The 22,832-nt window shown below is 45.0% G+C and overlaps 1 protein-coding gene across 4 annotated transcripts in view; it reads left to right on the top strand.

Annotated features, from left to right (window-relative positions):
• The window catches only part of TBCD (tubulin folding cofactor D), a 259,864-nt gene that overhangs the window by 201,372 nt on the left and 35,660 nt on the right, over positions 1-22,832 (top strand). For all 4 annotated transcript variants that reach the window (XM_084646626.1, XM_084646625.1, XM_084646628.1 and 1 more), the window contains exons 31-33: positions 3,977-4,060; positions 9,860-10,018; positions 15,392-15,530. In XM_084646626.1, the coding sequence (XP_084502752.1) occupies positions 3,977-4,060; positions 9,860-10,018; positions 15,392-15,530 (382 nt within the window). The remainder of the gene's footprint in view (positions 1-3,976; positions 4,061-9,859; positions 10,019-15,391; positions 15,531-22,832) is intronic.

Raw genomic sequence — 22,832 nt, forward strand, 5'->3', positions numbered from 1 at the left:
AGCCCGCCACCTCTCCTCCCGGTCATTTTGTGCTTTCCTGGACTCTGACATTATTTGCCTCCAGGCATTCGTCTGTGCTCTGTCAGTGTGGGAGGACAGCATGAGCTCGGAGAACATTTCATCGCGAGTGCATTTTTTTTTTCATTCTAAGCTTCACTAGCCTCTGGGAAGGAGAAGATCCTGTGATCATTGAAACACATGCAGCTGGTGGAGAAAAAAAAAGGGACAGCGGTATTTAAAAAGACACATTTTATAAAACAGTGGCTACACTCTTTCAGGGTAAACCTTGCTGTTAACATTACATACATAGCACATGTGCTTTCGTTACAAGGTCGCATTTTGCCTCCTCCCACCGCGTGACTACCACCTCAACCTTCCCCCCTCCCCGTGGCTAACAGCGGGGAACATTTCTGTTTAGCCACAGGCAAACAGCCCAGCAGGAATGGGCTCCTCTGAGTGTCCCCTGAAGAAAAGCACTCTATTTCAACCAGGTGACCATGAATTATATCTCTCTCCTGAGAATAACACAGAGAGATAAAGAACGGATGTTGTTTGAATGCCAGCAAACATACACTGCAATGCTTTGTTCTACAATGATTCCCGAGTACGTGTTACTGGCCTGGAGTGGTAAAGTGTCCTACCATGAAGGATGCAATAAGGCTGCCCTCTCCAGAAACCTTTTGCAAAGGCTTTAGGACTACATCTAGGAGAACCGCAAATGCCAGGGCAAAGTAATCCTTTCACATGCTTGCTTTTAAACCATGTATAGTATTTTAAAAGGTACACTCACCAGAGGTCCCTTCTCCACCTGCTGGGTCCAGGAGGCAGCCTTGGGTGGGTTCGGGGGGTGCTGGCTCCAGGTCTAGGGTGAGAAACAGTTCCTGGCTGTCGGAAAAACCGGTTTCTCCGCTTGCTTGCTGTGAGCTATCTACAACCTCCTCCTCCTCCTCCTCATCTTCGTCCCCAAAACCTGCTTCCGTATTGCCTCCATCTCCATTGAAGGAGTCAAACAAGACGGCTGGGGTAGTGGTGGCTGAACCCCCTAAAATGGCATGCAGCTCATCATAGAAGCGGCATGTTTGGGGCTCTGACCTAGAGTGGCTGTTCGCCTCTCTGGTTTTCTGGTAGGCTTGCCTCAGCTCCTTCAGTTTCACGCGGCACTGCTTTGGGTCCCTGTTATGGCCTCTGTCCTTCATGCCCTGGGAGATTTTCACAAAGGTTTTGGCATTTCGAAAACTGGAACGGAGTTCTGATAGCACGGATTCCTCTCCCCAAACAGCGATCAGATCCCGTACCTCCCGTTCGGTCCATGCTGGAGCTCTTTTGCGATTCTGGGACTCCATCATGGTCACCTGTGCTGATGAGCTCTGCATGGTCACCTGCAGCTTGCCACGCTGGCCAAACAGGAAATGAGATTCAAAAGTTCGCGGTTCTTTTCCTGTCTACCTGGCCAGTGCATCTGAGTTGAGAGTGCTGTCCAGAGCGGTCAGAATGGAGCACTCTGGGATAGCTCCCGGAGGCCAATACCATCGAATTGTGTCCACAGTACCCCAAATTCGAGCCGGCAACGTCGATTTAAGCGCTAATCCACTTGTCAGGGGTGGAGTAAGGAAATCGATTTTAAGAGCCCTTTAAGTCGAAATAAAGGGCTTCATTGTGTGGACGGGTGCAGGTTTACATCGATTTAACGCTGCTAAATTCGACCTAAAGTCCTAGTGTAGACCAGGGCTAATTTCCATGAAGGTTACACTGAGTATTAGGGATGTATAATACACAGTAAATGATAGTGCAGACAATATACTATATTTTAGTACTGATACACAAACTCCAGCTAAATCTTTAAATTCTTGCATGATAAATAGAATCACAGAGGCTCACTTCCCTTTGCCTATTAGCCAGGACTTCAATAAAACATACACGGTTAAGACAACCACCACAGAAAGATGATAAAAGGAAATGATGTTTCAAAAATCACTTTACATTTCCTTGAACTTTTTTTAAAAGAAAGATTCTAAACAATTAATAGTCAAGTTTAAAGCACTTTCCTCCCTTCCTTCTGAAGGTGGGAAAGGTTTTATATATAAATATTCCACAATACCTAGGCACTGTGTGTATGTCAAATACTTACCAAATAGTTTAAGACAATTAAGTGCTACTCATAGAAGTGACATAAACATATATGAAGCTTACTGATATCAAACTAAACATTATAAATGGCCACAGTCTTTGACATTGGGTGCCTAAAGCTAGGTATTTAAATCCATATTTTGGCAGAAGTCAATGGGAGAGCTCATCCTTTTGAATTGAGGGGTACTCAGCCATTTTGAATATCATACTATTTTTTAGGTGCCTACTTTCAGCAGCCAAGCTTGAACTTTTTGCCAACATATCTGTTTGATTAGATCGGGGTCGGCAACCTTTCAGAAGTGGTGTGCCGAGTCTTCATTTATTCAGTCTAATTTAAGGTTTTGCATGCCAGTAATACATTTTAATGCTTTTTAGAAGGTCTCTCTCTCTATAAGTCTATATATTATATAACTAAACTATTGCCATATGTAAAGTAAACAAGGTTTTCAAAATGTTTAAGAAGCTTCATTTAAAATTAAATTAAAATGCTGATCTTATGCTGCCGTCCCACTCATCCTGCTGCTAGCCCGGGGTTCCGTTCACCTAGGCCGGCAGCAGGCTGAGCGGGGCCTGCAGCCGAGACCACGGCTGGCAAGGGGCTGGCAGCCACAACCACAGACTAGCAGTGGGCTGAGCGGGGCCGGCGGCCAGTCTGGGGTTCTGTCCGTCGGCCCCGCTCAGCCAGGGTCTCGGCCGCCGGCCCCTCTCAGCCCGCTTCTGGTCTGGGATCCCAGCCCTGCCCACATAGAGTAGGTATCTACCTTCTCCCTGGTTCTAGCCCATTCTCGTCCTCTCTCTGCACTGAGCTGAGGGTGGGAATGCACTGAGCACAGGGCTGGGAGTGAAGGTGCAGGCTGGGGGTTGGGGTGTATTGTCTGTCCAGGAGCTAGAATGAGGGAGGGGGCTCAGGGTTGGGGCAGGAGGTTTGGGTGTGGAGTGCTTACCTGGGCAGCTCCCATTTGGTGTGAGGGGTGCAGATGGGAATGTGGTGGTGGGGGTGCAGGAGCTCTCGTTTGGTACTCAGGATGGGGTGGGAATGTGGGGGGTGCAAGAGTCAGGGCATGGGGTGTGGGGGGGCCTGGGGGTGTGCAAGGAGGGTGCAGGAGTCAGGGCAGAGGGCTAGGGGCATGTGAGGGGAGTGCAGGAGTCAGGGCATGGGGTGTGGGGGCGTGCTGGAGTCAGGGCTGGGGTCGGGGGGGTGCAGGGGTCAGGGGTCAGGGCAGGAGGCTGGGGTGTGTGTGAGGGGGGTGCAGGGGTCAGAGCAGAGGGCTGGGGGTGTGGGCTAGGGTCATGGGGGGTGCTCCCAGTCCCCTGCCCAGAGTGACTCACGGCAGGGGGCTGGAGGGGATATGCATTGATTCCACCCCCCTTCCCCACGGCCCCGTCCCCACCTCTTCTCCGCCTCCTTCCCGGAGCAGTGAGCGCGCTACAACTCCGCTTTTCCCCCTCCTTGCAAGGGCCATCAGCTGATCGGCGGCAGGGAGGGAGAGGAGGAGGGGCAGGCACCCAGCATACTGGGGGAAGAGGATGGGGAGGGGGACCTTGTCTGCCCTGCAGCAGCTGCCAGGACCAAGCTTCTTCACCCTGCCCCCGTGGGGGCGGGGGGCAGAGAAGAGCGGGCCGGGGCTGGCAGGATTTTTAATGGCATGCTGCTGCCTGCTGGGGTCCCAGCCTGGGTTCGGCAGCGGGCTGAGCGGGGCCGGCAGCTGGGACCCGGCAGGCAGCAGTGTGCCATTAAAAATCAGCTCACGTGCCGTCTTTGGCACGCATGCCATAGGTTGCCGACCCCTGGATTAGATGAATTATATCTGTGCATTTATTTTAAAATTGTTGTATTTCATTTCCACAGGGTACGAGAAGCTGCTATGACAAGTTTAATGGAGGTGACACTTTTTTTGGTACAGAATGAACCAGAGTTGCTGGATGCTAACATGTAAGTAGCTTGTGCTTTTTGCATACTGTTTTGTGATTTCATGTTTGGTAATTTCCAGTCCCTGTTAAAGAGTATGTGACCATACGTATAATATTGCCTGCATACTGTATGTAATACCTCTTACCAAGTATTTACAAAGCTTTTCATAAAAATCACAGCTAGGGTGACCAGGTATCCAGTTTTTGACCGAAACACCCGGTCCAAAAGGGACCCTGGTGGCTCCGGTCAGCACTGCTGACCAGGCTGTTAAAAGTCGATCGGCGGTGCTGTGGAGCTACGGCAGGCTAGTCCCTTCCTGTCCTGGCTCTGTGTTGCACCTCGAAAGTGGCCAGCAGCTCCAGCTCCTAGGCAGGGGGGCAACGGAGTTCCGTGCGCTGCCCAAGCACCAGCTCTGCACTCCCATTGGCCAGGAACCGCAGCTAATGGGAGCTGTGGGGGCAGTGCCTGCAGGCAAGAACAGTACATGGAGCCTCCTGGCCCCCCTGCTTAGGAGCCGGACCAACTGCTGGCCGCTTCTGGGGCGCACTGCAGTCCGCGGTGCCAGGACAGACAGGAAGTCTGCCTTAGCCCCCCCTACTGTGCCACTGACTGGGAGCTGCCAGAGGTAAGCCTGCACCCCGAGCCCCAACTCCCTGCCCCAGCCCTGAGCCGCCCCCAAACCCAGAGCCCTATCCTGCACCCCAAACCTCTCATCGTCAGCCCACATTCCCAGATGGAGTCCTCACCTCCCCTGCACCCCAACTCCCTGCCTCAACCCGCAGCCTCTCCCACATCCTAAATCCCTCATCCCCAGCCCACCCCAGAGCCCGCATCCCCAGCTGGAGCCCTCACCCCCTCTCGCACTCCAACCACCTGCCCCAGCCCGGAGTCCCCTCCCGCACCTGAATCCCTCATTTCTGGCCTCACCCAGGAGCTCTCACCCCTTCCTGCACCTAACTCCCTGCCCCAGCCCAGTGAAAGTGAGTGAGGGTGCTGGAGAGCAAGCCATCGAGGGAGGGGAAATGTAGTGAGCAGGGTGCATGGCCTCGGGAATACTGGTCCCCAAATATTTCTTTGCAGAACCTTTCTGTTCCTATCCCTAGCTCTCTTTTCCTCAGAGAGACTCTTACCCTTTTATATTTCTGGTTTGATGGCAATAAAACTCACCTGGTCTGACACTGGGATGAGTCAGAAGAACAGATTTGCATATTTATGTAGGGTCTTGGAACTAACTTGGTAGAAAGTTGTTAGAAGAGTATTGCATCTCTAATCAGGGTCCTAGAACTTGACAGAGAGCATAGCTGACTTCGTATTGGCCTAATTCTTCTTTTTTAATATAATGAAAAAGGAAACACAAGCCAGAAACACAATTTCTCCATATTTTGATTTATTTTGTGTTGTATTCTTAATAACCCACAGAATCCAGACATTAGAGCTGATGTAGGTTCACCTGCAGCAGAACCTACATAAGAACTTCAGAAATCAATATGGATCTACAGAATAGAGTGGATAAACCAGTCAGCTAACTATGTGCATGTCATAAATATAAAGGGAAGGGTAACAATCTTTTTGCATACAGTGCTATAAAATCCCTGCTGGCCAAAGGCAAAGTCCTTTTACCTATAAAGGGTTAAGAAGTTAAGATAACCTCGCTGGCACCTGACCAAAATGACCAATGAGGAGACAAGATACTTTAAAATCTGGAGTAGGGGGAAACAAAGGGTCTGTCTGTCTGTGTGATGCTTTTGCTGGGAACAGAAAAGGAATGGAGTCTTAGAACTTAGTAAGTAATCTAGCTAGATATGCGTTAGATTTCTGTTTTGTTTAAATGGCTGGTAAATAAGTTGTGCTGAATGGGATGTGTATTCCTGTTTTTGTGTCTTTTTGTAACTTAAGGTTTTGCCTAGAGGGATTCTCTATATTTTGAATCTAATTACCCTGTAAAGTATTCACCATCCTGATTACAGAGGTGATTCTTTTATCTTTTCTTTAATTAAAATTCTTCTGTTAAGAACCTGGTTGCTTTTTCATTGTTCTTAAGATTCAAGGGTTTGGGTCTGTGTTCACCTATACAAATTGGTGAGGATTTTTTATGAAGCCTTCCCCAGGAAAGGGGGTGTAGGGCTTGGGGGGATATTATGGGGGGGGGAAACGTTTCCAAGTGGGCTCTTTCCCTGTTCTTTGTGTAACACTTTGGTGGTGGCAGCATAAGGTCCAAGGACAAATGGTAAAAGTTTGTGTACCTTGGGGAAGTTTTAACCTAAGCTGGTAAAAATAAGCTTAGGGGGTCTTTCATGCAGGTCCCCTCATCTGTACCCTAGAGTTCAGAGTGGGGAAGGAACCTTGACAGTGCACCTTTTCCTTTTATTATGATTATTAGTTATTTATTGAGAGACCTGTACAGAAAATTCTTGGTGCTGTAGTAAGTGAACTCTTTGAAACGGTACTTATCTTATGCCTCAACTGATTCTGTGCAATAGTTCGTTGTCCCAGAAGTTAAATTTTAGATGATACTTAAAATAGTAAGCCTGATGGCTTGACAGAAGATGAAAAATCTTGTCATATTTGCTAAAATAGGTGCGTTAGCCTGGGTGTCTTGATTAAACTATAATGCAAGTAATTCTAGTTATATTTACTACTACTATTTGCAGTGGTGTTATAACCATATTGATCCTAGGATATGGGAAAGACAAGGTGGGTGAGGGTAATATCTTCAGTTGGACCAACTTCTTTTGGTGGAAGAGACAAGGTTTGAAGCTTCACAGAGCTCTTCTTCAGGTCTGGAAAAGGTAACCAGAGTGTCACAGCTATATACAGGGTGGGACAGATTGTTAAACATAAGGGGCTAACACATGTGGCAGGAGACCACTTAAAATGAAGTGAGCAATTAATACCTCTGCAGTCAGTGTCTCTTTTTGAGGTCATGATTTGCAGTGTTTAACGGAGTGATTCATTTATGTTCCGAGGCTCGTCTTTTTAAGGGATTGTCCAGATTTGCTTTGAGCATGAAAACTGAGAGGGCAGATATGTAGTGATGGCTTTATGAAAAGTGTTCACTAATGGGTGATGAGGTGTTTTTGTCTTTTATCATTTTTCTGTGTGAGTTCGTTTGAGAGTGGAATGATTGTCTGATTTTACCCACATAGTAGTTGTTGGGGCATTTGATGCCCTGGATGAGTTGTGCCACATGTTGTGATAGGCATTAGTAGGACCCATGGATCTTGAAAGGTCTTGTGGGGGATATTGATTAGGGTAGCAGTGGAGAAATGTCCACACATTTTGCATCTGTTGTTCTGGTAGGGTCTGGTGCTGCTTTGAGTGGCGTGTCCTGGTCTGTGGGGAGCTTGCTTCTGATGATGAGCATAGTGAGGTTGGGGGGTTGTTTGAAAGCTAACAGAGGTGGTTCATGAAAGATTTCTGTCAGGATATGGTCCATATCAAGTATGGGCTTTAATTTTTTGTTGATACCCCATATGGGTTCCAGTGTGGGATGGTAGGGGACAACTAGGGTTGTGCAGTTGGTTGGGTTTTTTCCCAAGTTGTATTGAAACAGGTTCTCTCGGGGCATTTGGGTGATCTATTCCATGATGAAATCTACTTCTCTGGTGGAGTGTCCTTTTATGATGAAAGTGGTTTTAAGAGTGTTAAGCTGTTTATCCCAGGCTTTTTCCTGGGAGCATATTCTGTGACATCTGAGTGCCTGGCTGTAGATAACCGATTTCTTGGTGTGTCAGGGGTTGTTACTGGATCTGTGGAGGTAAGTGTAGCGATCCATGGGTTTCTTGTATGTAGTTGTCTGTAGGGTTCCACTGTTGAAGCTCATAGTGGCAGCCAGGAAGTCAGTGGTGGTGTGTGACTGTTCTAGAGAGAATTTGATGGATGGGTCAGTGGTGGTTGAAGTTGTGGTGGAAATCTGAGGGAGTTTAGGTCACCTGTCCAGAAAATGGAAATATCTTCAATGTATCTCAGGCATATAGTTGGTTTTGTGTGTATTTTTCAAGAAATTCTTCCTCAAGGTGGTCCATGAAGAGGTTGGCATATTGGAGAGCCACCCTAGTGTACCCATGGCTGTTCCCATAGTTTGGACAAAGTTTGTTATTTAAATGTAAAATTGTTGTAGGTGGGGATGAAATGGAAGTATGTGGTGATGTGTTTGGGATGGATATATAAGTGTTGTCTATTGCCTTGTAAATATTTGAGGCAATGCTGTCATGGTGAGGGATGCTGGTATATAGGGAGGTGACATCCATGGTGGCAAGGATGGTGTTCTGCAGGAGATGGTTAATGTTGTGGAATTTCTGGAGATAGTAAGTTGTGTCGTGGAGGAAACTGGCCCTTTGTGTGCTGAGCGGTTTGAGGATGGTTTCTGAGAGTCCTAATATTACTTCAGAAAGAGAGCCATGGACAGACATAATGGGTTTGCCTGGGTTCTCTTGTTTGTGTATCTTGGGAAGCATGTAGAAGGTCCCTGGGTTGGGTTTTTGGGGGATGAGGTTGTAGAGTTTCTCTTGAAGTTTTGGGAAGGATTTGATATTCCTGGTTGAATTGTGGTATGAGGTGGAGTTCTTTATAGTACGTGGTGTCTGACAGTTGTCAGTTGACCTCACTGATGTCATAATTGAAGACTACAATGGGTTCCCCCCTTTTGTGTGCTGTTTGATCATTATCTGATGTCTGGATTTCAGGAACTGTATTGCTGTCCCGTCCACAGTGGAGAGATTGTGGTGGATGTGATGTTCTGTTAAGGATTTCACAGTCGATTTTCCCCCCTAAGCAATTGATATAATGATCAGCTGTGTAGTTTTGTCCAGTAGGGGTGTCCAATGAGATTATTCATTCTTTCTTATGATTGTTGGGGGGCATTAATTGTAGTAGCTGTGGGTGGTGGTATCTTTGTTGTGGAAGAATTCTTCTAATTCTCCACATTCGTTATGATATCGGGTTCTGTGGCTCATTACAGCAATTTGTAACCCACTAACCCTCCTTTGTCCTATGACTGCAGTGGTGTCAATTGCCCACTTTATTTGAAGTGGTCTCCTGCAACATGTTTTAACCCCTTGTGCTTAACTATCTGACCCATCTTGTATGTAGCTGTAACACACTGGTTACTATTTCCAGATCTGAAGAAGAGCTCTGTAAAGCTTGAAAGCTTGTCTCTTCCACCAAACGAAGCCGACCCAATAAAGGATATTACCCTCACCTGTCTTGTTTCTCTCATTTGCTACTATTGTAATTTGTGCCATGCCCAAAGGTATGGTGGAGCCTCATAGAAGGGAGAGTTCTCTTTCCTGAAGGACTTACAATCTAGATACATGAGTTAGGGGAAGAAAAACAGGTTGGGTTGGACAGACACATAAAAAAGGTGAAGTAATGACTCAATTAAACAGTTACAACAGAGTTTTTGCTACATTCCAAACTTAATGGTGGCTGAATTTCACTGGTGATCCATATACAACACCCAGTCCATAAAAAGCATCTTGGTATCTTTCTGGATGGAAGGTGCTACGTGAGTGCAAGGTATAGTTAATATTACTATCATCTAGTTGTTTGGATCTGGAGGTGTTTTACAAATTAACTTGTGGCTGTTCTTAAAGATTCTTTACCACAGTAGGTAATGTCATGCATTATCTAAATGTTCACTATAAAAAGTCAAATAGAATAAAACAGCAATCCCATTCCACAGTTCAATATTTTAGATAGTGCAATGGGTGCAAGAAATTATTTTTAACCATTTCAAGAAATTTCTGTTTAAAGTATGTACATTTATTTATTTATTGTGATGTGATGGATTGAATTAGTTTTTTGTCTCTTAATTTGTAGCTGTAAACAGCTTATGTGCTGTGTGGCCCAGCAATCGGCTGAAAAAATAGATAGATTTCGTGCTCATGCAGGATCTGTGTTCCTCACTCTTCTGTACTTTGACAACCCTCCGATTTCGTACATACCCCACCGGGAAGAATTGGAGAGGATATTTCCAAGGTAATCTAGATCTTTATCACCTTCTAATTTATTAAGGAGGGCTTGTGGGTTGGAACCTGTCTGTGAAAATCCTTCCTGGTCTACGTCAGTGTAATGAATAAATTAGTGTGTAAAAATGCCCAAGCAAACTAGGATTTCTTTCTATGGGCAATTCCATTGGAGGAGGTGCTCTATGCCAATGGAAATTTAAAATGTAGATAGCAAAACTTACTTAATTTAGCTACTGTATGCAAATGCACAATGAGATTTTATAGAGTATTTAAGGAGGAGTTGGAAATTGCGGTATGTGGCTGAATATATGGTAAGGATTGAAAGAATGTATAAAAATTATGAAATATAGACAAAATAAAATAAAATGGGTATTTAACTCAAAAAGTGTTAGTTTTGTCATATGATTTAATTTGATGCACCCTTAATGATATTGCAGTGATTGAAGTTCTTCTTTTAATGCTGGTCCCAGTGGGCATTCACTGTGGATGTGCATGAAGCCAGAAGATGTTTTTCTGTAGTAATGTCTATTGGTCTGTGTCTGCACCCTCTGCCTTCCTTATGCTGTGAAGCGAGGGCATCAGGGGAGACGGACTCTCCAGTTCCTTTCTACTGCTCATGGTTTGACACCGAACCCTCCAATGTCCCAGGCTTCTGCTAGCTTTTCTACCTGAATTTCATGTATGTAATTTTTTTTCTTAGTTAGCTGTTGGTGTTAGGTAGTTTTCTTTATTGGTGGGGGGAGGGGGATTCCACCCTTCTGTTACCCTCAGTACCAAATGAGACTTCACACCCAGGTACAGGTGTGTCTAGAGCTCACGGAGAACATGTGCCAGCACTGACCATACCAAGAGCAGTGAACACTCCAAAACCATCTACACAAGGGGCAGGACCATTCCTTGCACCATCTAAGGACAGAAGGAACTGTTCAGCTTCTGTAGCAGCAGTACTGAATTGCAAGAAGACTGCCGGACCCAAGCCTGCAACGGCAGATCCACCTACATTACAAGCCCCTCTCACCCTCCGCCTGTTAAGTCTTGATATTCCCTGCTTGAGGACTTGGCAATCTACATGGATCCAGAATTGTTGAGCCTTTCAGATCCAGTTTTGTCCAGGGATACCTGTACAGTGATGTCACGTCACTCACCAGCCCCAAGTTGTGGAGTAGAGGTGCTGACATTGGTATGCCACTTGCCAGTTCCTTCCTCTAGTCCGAGTGTTATGAGTAGTACCACTGGCTCCATCAGTAGACTCAGATGATTCTTATTCCTCCGATGATCACAATCGGCAATACCAGGAGCTCCCCTGACAGGGCTTTCAGAGCCTTCCAGGTCCCATCTCATCCCCGTGGAGCACATTAGTCTAGGGACCAATGGTACTCCATGGGTCTGTCTGTCATACCTATACAATCCTACCCACTGGCCATACGGAATCTCTGGGACCCTTACAGTAGGCCCCTTGATGATGAGAACCCTGGACAATAAAATGGATAGAGGTCCCCTACCAGGGAGGAGCCTAGCGAATCTCCTCATGCAGAGTACCTCAAGGAATCATAGACTTTGTCAGAAGGGACCATTATGATCATCTAGTCTGACCTCATGCACAACGCAGGCCACAGAATCTCACCCACCCACTCCTGTAACAAACCCCTGACCTATGTCTGAGCTATTGAAGTCCTCAAATCGTGGTTTAAAGACTTCAAGGTGCAGAGAATCCTCCAGCAAGTGACCCGTGCCCACGCTGCAGAGGAAGGTGAAAAACCCCCAGGGCCTCTGCCAGTCTGCTCTGGGGGGAAATTCCTTCCCAACTCCAAATATGGTGATCAGCTAAACCCTGAGCATGTAGGCAAGACTCACCAGCCAGACATCCAGGAAAGAATTCTCTGTAATAACTCAGATCCCACCCTGTCTAGCGTCCCATCACAGGCCATTGGGCATATTTACTGCTAATAGTCAAAGATCAATGAATTGCCAAAATTAGGCTATCCCATCATACCATCCCCTCCATAAACATATCAAGCTTAGTCTTGAAGCCAGATATGTCTTTTTGCCTCCACTGCTTCCCTGGGAAGGCTATTCCAGAACTTCACTCCTCTGATGGTTAGAAACCTTCGTCTAATTTCAAGTCTAAACTTCCTGATGGCCAGTTTATATCCATTTGTTCTTGTGTCCCCATTGGTACTGAGCTTAAGTAATTCCTCTCCCTCCCTGGTATTTAGCCCTCTGATATATATATAGAGAGAGCAATCATATCTCCCCTCAGTCTTCTTTTGGTTAGGCTAAACAAGCCAAGCTCTTTGAGTCTTCTTTCATAAGACAGAAAGAAAAGGAGTACTTGTGGCACCTTAGAGACTAACCAATTTATTTGAGCATGAGCTTTCGTGAGCTACAGCTCACTTCATAAGACAGGTTTTCCATTCCTCGGATCATCGTAGTAGCCCGTCTCTGTACTTGTTCCAGTTTGAATTCATCCTTCTTAAACATGGGAGACCAGAACAGCACACAATATTCCAGATGAGGTCTCACTGGTGCCTTGTATAACGGTACTAATACCTCCTTATCTCTACTGGAAATACCTCTCCTAATGCATCCCAGGACCACATTAGCTTTTTTCACGGCCATATCACATTGGCGGCTCATAGTCATCCTGTGATCAACCAATACTCCGAGGTCCTTCTCCTCCTCTGTTACTTCCAAGTGATACATCCCCAGTTTATAACAAAAATTCTTGTTACTAATCCCTAAATGCATGACCTTGCACTTTTCACTATTAAATTTCATCCTATTACTATTACTCCAATTTACAAGGTCATCCAGATCTTCCTGTATGATATCCTGGTCCTTCTCTGTATTGGCAATACCTCCCAGCTTCGTGTCATCCGCAAACTTTATTAGCACATTCCCACTTTTTGTGCCAGGGTCAGTAATAAAAAGATTAAATAAGATTGGTCCCAAAACCGATCCTTGAGGAACTCCACTGGTAACCTCCCTCCAGCCTGACAGTTCACCTTTCAGTATGACCTGTTGTAGTCTCCCCTTTAACCAGTTCCTTATCCACCTTTCGATTTTCATATTGATCCCCATCTTTTCCAATTTAGCAAATAATTCCCCATGTGGAACCGTATCAAATGCCCTTACTGAAATCTAGGTAAATTAGATCCACTGCATTTCCTTTATCTAAAAAATCTGTTACCTTCTCAAAGAAGGAGATAAGGTTGGCTTTGGTACGATCTACCTTTTGTAAAACCATGTTGTATTTTGGGTTAGGGTTAGGAAGTAGAACAGCCAGTCCACCAGCAGCTCTTTCTTCCTTCTCTCTAGACGAGCAAATGACACTGGCCTCATCCTCACCACCAGATGATTATAGGCACTATTTGGACCTCTTAAGGTTTGTACACCCTAGCTACATTTGACCTCATCCTGAAAATGGCAGAAAAGAAGTATTTTGTTCCATCCAACGGTGGGGAATATTAATTTTCCCATTGTAATCTGAACTCTCTCGTGGCCCAGGTTGTCACAGAACGTAACAGATTATGCCATCTAGCTCCACTTTTTTGGACAAGGATACCAAGAGGCTAGATCTCTTTGGCAGAAAGAACTTCCTGTCTGCCAGCCTCCTTTTCCGTGTAGTGAATTACTAGGTATTAATGTCCAAGTATGACTTTACTAATTACAACAAACTGCCACAGGAGTTTAGACCCCAGGCCATCCTTGATTAAAGGAAACTAGTTGCCAAAGCGTCACTCAGTGCAGTGAATACAGCTCATGCTCCATGATGATTTTGGTTATCATGAGCAGACTTCATGGCTGCAATCCTCAGGGTCCCCCAGAGAGGTCTAGGCAACAGTGGAAAATCTCCCCTTCAAGGGTAAAAATCTGTTTAGTTAGAGAACTGGTGAATTACTCCATTGCCTTAAGGACTGTCCATGGCATGCTCAGCTCTTTGGGAATATATCCCCCTGCATCCCGGAGGAAATATTCTAGGCCATATTCTCATAGAAACTACCCTGCCTCTCAGCTCTTCTATCATCAAAGGGTCTTTGAACCACGTAAGACATTCCAAAGGATGCCGTGCAGAGGCAGAATTACTCCACCACCATCCTCCTTTCACTCCCAGCCTCCCACCAAGAAGTCAACCTTTCTCCACTCAACCACTCAGTGCACCCTTCGGTGGCCATCTGAGCTGTTTCCTTCTGATGTGGCAGCATAACACATTGGCAAATAGGATCTGGAAACCATCTTGGCAGAGTACACTGTAGAATTCCTTTCTGCCCGTTCTACAAAACCCCTCTTCAGGCACCCTTTTCACAAGGCATTTCTCAAACAAGAGGGCGATTCCCTAATTCACCTGAGGAGATACAGACTATGTCACCCTTAACACTGGGACAAGAGCTTTTACTCCAGATATTTCCTGGCTCCCAAAAAGGAGGACTGGAAACCTATCCTGGACCTCAGATGGCTGAATGTCTTCATATGTCATTTAAGATTCAGGATAACCATCTTGGCCTCAGTCATCTCCTTAAATGAAGGCAACTGCTTTTCAGCCCTTGATTTGAAGGATGCCTACTTCCATATAGACATTAATTTAGGACACTGGTGATTCCTGTGCTTTATGGTGGGCCTAGAACACTTTCAGTACAGGGGTCTTCCTTTTGGCCTCCTGACAGCGTTTACAAAGGTACTCTCTCCTGTAGCATCCAGTGTTCATCAGCAAGGCAGTCTGATATTCCCCTACCTCAACTATTGGCTGCTCTGATTGAGAAATGATTGAAAAATTGGTTCAAGCTTCATCCTTGGATGTGTCCTTTGGTTTAGTGATCTTGTGATTGGTGGTGCAGCATATATCCTCACACTCTCCTTAATGAGTATTGCTTGGGGTTCACCCACAGTGAATGTCTGTATAGGAACCAGCACTTGAAGAAATGAAGGTTACTTACCTTACAGTAATGAGTTCTTGAGATGTGTCGTCCTTATGGGTATTCCACGACCCACACTCCTTCCTCTCTGCTCAGATCATGCTTGATTTGTGGTAGGGCGGGAACTGGAGAGTCCCTTGGGCTGGTGGTGTAGGGCGCAGGCTTGGACCAGTGAACACTGCTCCTGAAAAATCTTCTGGTCTCAGGCACATGGAGCGGATGTGCACCCACAGTGAATACTCATAGGGATCACACATCTCAAAGAACATCAATTACTACAAGGTAAGTACTCTTCATTTTTCATTGCACTTTTCCCATATCCTGAAATAACAATGATTAAGGTGATTTATACACTTCTGAGTGTATTTCTTCCATTACATATGCTTTCTCACAATGAGGATGCATTCCCGGATTCTATGCAGAGAGATATTAAGATACAAACGCATGATAATTTTCTTTTCTCTGGACAGGTCAGAGGCTGTAACTTTAAACTGGAATGCCCCCTCACAAGCCTTCCCTCGAATCACACAGCTTTTGGGTTTGACAACATATCAGTATTGTGTACTGCTGGGTCTCACGGTGTCTGTCGGTGGATTAACAGAGACAACGGTAAGATATCAGGGCACAGGCTGTTTATTGGCTAGAGGTTGTTTATATCCCCTATAACTACATGCTGATTAAAATCCATACTTTGTTTCAGTGAACACTGTAGAACTTTTATTGGTGAATTCCAATCACAAGCTTTTAAAAGTTGTCTGGGAAGCATATTCACTTTATTCATAAATATGTTCTTGGTCCATTGAGCGTGCAGGAGACAAGGAGTGAGGACACCTGTGACTCACTCCTTCGGCTCGCAGAAACTAGGAATGTCACACAGGTAGGTAGTGCAGTCAGACCTAAAGGAGATTACTCAGTATTGTCCATCTCTATCTGACCAACGGCATTGAAGAGCACTGGAGGAAGTCCTCTTCTGCTCTTTGTGGCTGGGATGATACACTCCATTGAAATCAATGCTAAAACTGCCATTGACTTCAAAGGGGCCGAGATTCACCCTTAATGTCACTGAGATGACAGTATGGTTGGTGTCTTTGATGGATGTCTCTCAAAAGCAGAAACAATCTCTGGGATTTCTTTAAAAAAGCATATTCTAGATACAATGACCAGGAAAAAAACATTCTATCTAGTCTGACCCTCTTTTTTGCATTCCCTACATTGTTCACATAGACAGTAAATTTATCTTTGCTTTTGGTAGTCTATTCCTCTGCCACTATATCTGTTATTCTGTTAACAATAACTATATTCTGTTAACAATATTATTCTGTCCTAAATTTACTCTTCAGACCATTACTACTTGCCTTACCTTCCAAATTCTTAATTAAAAGGCATAGGTGTGGTTGAAATGCTTATTTTTTTAGGGCATGTGTAATTATGGTTTTATTATTTTCCAATTTTATTTTAGCACAGCTTGTGCTCTCGAGGGGTTCTCCATGTCATGTTATGGGGTGCAACCCAGACCAGTGAGAGGATATCACTGCTTGTCCTGTAACCCTGAGTGCCTTAAAATGCTCTGCTTCTGTAGCTCTCTGTCTGGACACTCCCAGCCATCATACAAGCATGCACTGAGACTGTATGTGTTAAGCAGCCCTGGTTCAGCTGGTCTGACTCCAGCAGCCTGTTTGTTACACCAGAGCCACATACTCTGGTCACCACCAGCCTTGGTTACTCCTGGCCATGGTGACTCCAACGCTTTCCCCAGTATCCTGAAATGTCTGCCTTGAAATGTCCAGCCCTTTCCTGGAACATTCTGAGAAGTAATAAAGCCTATTGCTCCTTTAAAGAGATAAAAACACAGCTGCTTGTTGCTTAGCTGGAGTTAACCATCACTCCAGTTCAAACACAGCACTGGGTTGGTTTAGATTAATAATAAAACAAATGTATTGACAAACAGAGGTTTTAACTGAGTTCAAGTATAAGGGATACAATCAAAAATGGTTACAAACAAATAAAAGTGAAAACATACACAAAATTAATCTAGCAAGATGTTCAAGATGTTTTTTCTCTCACCCACCAGCTTTTTACTGGCTGGCTTGACTAGGACCTGTTCACAGAGGTCAAATCGCTTGGTTTCTTTGTCTCCTTAAGGTGTAGGATAATTTAGGTGTTTGTTTCCCCTCTCTTTATAGTTCAATGAACCTTTGAGATGTATTCTCTGAAGGGTACCTCTATATAAAGTGAATTACTTTCTGCTTAGTAAAGGAGCCATGAGGTCTGGAAGATAAGGCTCCATGCTGGTTTATCCTCTGATGGTGGTTGCTACTATGAAAATGATCTTTTCCTACTTCAACCTCCGATATGAATGAATAGCCAGTTGAATTTGGGGGACACCTTGTTTGAGGTGTCAGCATCTTTCCATTGTCTGAAGAAAACGTATTTATCAAATCCCCCTGACATATCTGGTTGAAACACTTTTTTGTCACAGACTTTAAAGCATAATTTTATCCATAATTTTACACACAGCATTGTTATGTATATTTTATAATGATGTTATTGACCAGTGTGGTGTTTGTCAAATGATACCTCACAAGGCATATTTTATACAAAAATCATTGCAATAGTGTATAGGGTGTGACTGGAGGGGTGCCTAGGTCATGCTCCATGCTTCCTTTTCACCTGCTCAGAGCCTAGGCTCCAGGTGATCTCTTTATCTGAAGCCTTTCCTATGGGATTATGTCCAAGAGCCCAGGCTCCAAACTCTGTCGGACCTGTCACAAGACCTTCCCTCTCAGCAATGGGCATTGTAGCTGCTCTGGAGAGACTCACGTCCTCTTCAAGTGCCAGGTTTGCCCCAGATTCAAAAGCACACCCAGAAAACTGAGAGGACACACTGAAACTACTGCTTTGAGTGCTTTCTGAGATCTCCCTACCCCCGCCCCATTATATCAGCCTCAGGCATGCAGTCTGCTCCAGTGCTCTGGTAAGCAAAGACCCTGGGACTCTACAAAATCTTCAAGACTAAAAAGAAAAGAGACTTCATTCTCCTGAAAGAGAGACCAAAAGAAGGGGAAAGTCACGTTCTTGACTTTGGAACAAGGACACTTTGCACCCCGATATGCGTACCACTGACGCTTGGTATCTCTTGTACCACCTAAAAAGACCTCTAGCATATCGCATATGAGAAACCTCAGAGCAAGCAATCTCAAGCAGTATCAGTGGTGGTACTGGAATTGGTACCTTCTAAGCACAAGGATTTCTCGAAGATCAAAGTAATGATCCTCATACCGTCCCCCTCAGGCTATGGTAAAGAGAGCATGGACTGCCCTTCTGTCTTTCCCTGGTACCTCCCAACATGTAGACTCCTGAGGAACACTATCCAGATTCCCCAGTACTGTCCAGGTTCCTCTCTCAGGGATCTCCAAATCCTGAAAGAGCCCGAATCCCCTTCACTAAGTGGTACCGAGAGAAGTTTCCCACTGGTACTGACTTAACTTCAGAGCAAGCTTACCCTCTGGTTCTTCTACATTCTTGCACAAATGCTTGACCACCAGTTACTGATACCTCACTAACCTCTGGGTATTGACACTTCTTGCTGCTCCTCTGGATGTAGGTGAAGACGCTTCTTCTGACTCAGATGTGTTGGTACAGGATTCCACCACCTTTCCCTTCCAGCTTCTCTCTCTTGAGGTGCATCCCAAAGAAAATCCCCCCCAACAGATGACTGGCCTGTCAGCCTGGCAAGAGCAGCCTTGGGGTCTTGCCCCCTTTCTTATGTCTCACCACAGTGGGTGTTTTGGAACCTTTGGGTCCCTTATGGTGAACAGTTCTACAGGGTGTCCTCACATAAGAGGTTCCACCAAGAACGCCAGCACTGGCTCCCTTTCTGCAGAAGAATCCCCAAAGAGTAGGAGCAAGTTGCAGAAGAGGAGACACCACCTCACAAAACTGCCTTCTCTCCCGATGAGGCTCTTATGCCGCCCCAGCCCTACATGAATGATTTCAAGGCCTTTCAAGACCTCATGAAAAGGATCAGAGAGGCCTTACAGGTCCCTGATGGAGGAGTTACAGGAATCTCAACATTCTTTGCTGGACATTCTACACATTTTCCAAAGGGCAAAATTGTTTTGCCTATCAATGATGCTTTGTTGTTGCCAGGCCATATGGTGTGGCAAACACCACCTGTAAGTGGGATGATTAAAAACAACTATATCCTGGCCAGGGCTTTGGCCTTTCTTTTCTCCCATCCTACTCCTAACTTGGTCATTCATACTGTCAGTGAAAGAAATAGACAGTATTGGTCTAGATCAACACCTTCTGATGAGGAGCTTAAACACCTGGTCCTTCTCGGCCACAAAAGCTACTCCCTAGTTAGTCACTTTACAATTCTGAATGGCCAAGTATCAGGTATTGATGGCAAAATATGACTAAACAAATTATGCAGGTTTTCTCATTTTATTGAACATGTGCCACAAGATCAGAGGGAACAGTTTCAGGTTCTCATTGGAAAACGCCAGACGATTGCCAAGGCTTCCCATAAGGCCTCACTCGATGTGACTGACATAGCTTCATCCTCTACGGCTATGTCAGTGTTCCGTTCAAAGGGATGTCATGGTCACAACTCATTGGGAGACACCCTCCTTACCACTTGGCCTCATGCCCTACTGTATGCTTACCTCTCAATGCTGCTGCTTCTCAAGATCATGGACAAATTGAAACAGGCGAGATTGGTGGCCATCCTCATGGCTCCATCTTGGCCAAGATAAGTACAGTTCCCAGATGTGGTCTGCCTCTCTTTGTGATCGTCTCTTCACCTCCCTCTAACAATAGACCATCTGCTCCAAGATCCACCTGACCTCTTGTCGCAACACCTTAAGGCCAGGCTCCTCGATGGCATGCTGGCATAGAATGGGATTGCTCTGCAGAGGTACTTTAAAATTCTGTTGAATCACAAGGACAATTTACCTGCAGAAGTGGAAGTGTTTCAAATCATAGTGTTCCTAACAATTCATATCTTCTCTTGAGTCTCCTCATGCACTTTCTCGATTACCCGCTACATTTAAAAAACATGGGTTTATCTCTGAACTCAGTTAAGGTTCACCTGGCTGCCATTACAACCTTTCAAAGGTTTTCAGTCTTCACTCACTCCACCACTGAGAGATTAATTAAGGATATGTTTAATCTTTTTCCTCCTGTCAAAGAACTATTCCACAATGGGACCTCCACTTAGTCCTCGATGCCCTTGAAAACACCTCATTTGAACAATGGGAAATTGTTCCTTCTTCATTTGTCCTTTAAGATCTTGTTGCTCATAGTCATCACTTTAGCCAAAAGAGTAGTAGAACTAGGAGCTCTTATGGTTGACCCACGGTATATGGTGTTCTGTTGCAATAAGATGACATTGTGTCCCCATCCTTGCTTTCTACCTGAAGTTCTATCAACATTTCATATTAATCAAGACGTTCACCTACTGGTGTTTTACTCCACGCCTCACTCCTTGAGAAAGGCAGCTAATCTCCATACTGAATGTAAGAAGAGATCTTGCCTTTTACTTTGATATGACTGAGTCTGGCAGAGCTTCTCCCAGAATCTTTATATCCATTGTGGAAAGAATGAAAGGTCAACTCGTTTCCACCAAAAGACTGTCAAAATGGGTTTCAGGATGCATCTTAACCTGATATGATGTCTTGGGATATGCATCCTCCACCTAGGGTGATTGCCTATTCCACCAGGTCTCAATCTACCTCTTTGCCTTACTGAGGAACGTTATTCATCTCAGACATTTGTAAGGCTGCCACCTGGTCTTAGGTGCACGTTTTCCCAAGACTGTGGTGTTGTGTGTGCTTGTCGAACAGACATGGCCTTTGGTGAGACTGTTCTATGATCGATTCTGAATCTGCCTCCTCAGCATCCTCCTCCATATTGATGTACTGCTCAGGAATCTCCTGACATGGAACAGTCACAGGGACAATAACTTGGAGGAGGAGGAGAGGTTATTTACCTGTACAATAACTGGAGTAAGATGTTTTGTCCCTATGGGTGCTGCAATATCTGCCATCATTCTCTCTGGACTTGGTGACTAAGAAGGAACTGAGGCAGTGGTGGGTCTGTCCCTCCCTATGTACTCTCATACTGGATCACAAAGTGCTGGGTGTGCAGGTGCAGACTCATGGACACTGCTGACAAAGTCCTGACTCAAGAGGGCATGGGCACACACATTGGATGTGGAGCACCGACACGGACACAACATCTAGAAAAACTCCAGTTACTGTACAAAGTAGGTAATCTTTCTTTCATCTGTATAGGTTTCTGGTAGTACAGTAAAGGAGGATCATAGAACCATAGGGTTAGAAGGGACTGCAAGGGTCATCTGGTCTAACTAGAGTTTTTGTGTCTAAACCATCCAAGACAGATGGCTATCCAGCCTCTTTTGAAAACCTTGGGTGAAGGCGCTTCCACAACTTCCCTAGGCTGTACTAAAGGAGGAATGCCTACCAAGTGGAGACAGAGATGATGAGTGTAATAGTAACATAACTGAGCAGATAATGAGTTCATGAATGATTGCTAGAAAATATTGGGAATAGGTGATTGGTTACATGAATGAAGCCGCTGCAGTAAGGTAACTGACCATAACCCAAATCTATGCTTTTCATAAGGATGATTGGATGTTCAATGAAGTATGTACAAGGTTTCAGACAACCAGCAGCTACTTTATATGAGTGAGCCAGTTATCTCAATGCTTAGTATACCTTTCTGGGTGGCTTCCATACTTGTGAAGGTGGACAGCACTGTTTTATGTAGTTTTTGTGTGTGTTCACTCCATCTTTAAATGTAGTGGCAAGTACATGTGCTTGCATTAGCTTTAGAGATTGAGGGGAGAGGAGCTGAGCCTGAGTCTCCCTAGCACTGTTGTTATAAAGACCAGGCAGCCACATTAAGAGATGTTGCTCAGCAGTGGATAGGTTTGACAGGGAGCAGGTAATAAGACAGAGAGGGCTTTCTAGGTAGAATGGCATATTACCAAGAAGGCTGAAGTTCTGGGATGACAAGGGGAAGAGGAAAAGAAATAACTTGGGTTTCTTCTTGAGTTTGGGTGTAAGGCAAACTAGGGAAAACTGAGAGGTAGAAGAAAGTTTGTCAGGCTGGAGGACCTTGATAGCAAATTTTGATCCTATGGGAAGTTTTTTTTAAAAAATTGAACCCTGGTGTAATATGGTATCCACGGGCCTTTTGGTTAGTCAGATGAAAATGCTTTGGGAAGGTAACACTTCAGAAAAACAGGTTTCAGAGTAGCAACCGTGTTAGTCTGTATCCACAAAAAGAGGAGGACGACTTGTGGCACCTTAGAGACTAACCAATTTATTTGAGCATAAGCTTTCGTGAGCTACAGCTCACTTCATCGGATGCATTCAGTGGAAAATACAGTGGGGAGATTTATATACATAGGGAACATGAAACAATGGGTGTTACCATACACACTGTAATGAGGGTGATCACTTAAGGTGAGCTATTACCAGCAGGAGAGAGTGGGGGGGGAGGGGGGCCTTTTGTAGTGATAATCCAGGTGGGCCATTTCCAGCAGTTGACAAGAACGTCTGAGGAACAGCAGGGGGAATAAACATGAGGAAATTGTTTTACTTTGTGTAATGACCCATCCACTCCCAGTCTTTATTCAAGCCTAAGTTAACTGTATCCAGTTTGTAAATTAATTCCAATTCAGCAGTCTCTTGTTGGAGTCTGTTTTTGAAGTTTTTTGTTGAAGAATTGCCACTTTTAGGTCTGTAATCGAGTGACCAAAGAGACTGAAGTGTTCTCCGACTGGTTTTTGAATGTTATAATTCCTGACGTCTGATTTGTGTCCATTTATTCTTTTACGTAGAGACTGTCCGGTTTGGCCAATGTACATGGCAGAGGGGCATT

The sequence above is a fragment of the Lepidochelys olivacea genome (assembly GCF_965140295.1).
Source record: "Lepidochelys olivacea isolate rLepOli2 genome assembly, chromosome: 14".
In the NCBI taxonomy this organism is placed as follows: Eukaryota; Metazoa; Chordata; order Testudines; family Cheloniidae; genus Lepidochelys; species Lepidochelys olivacea.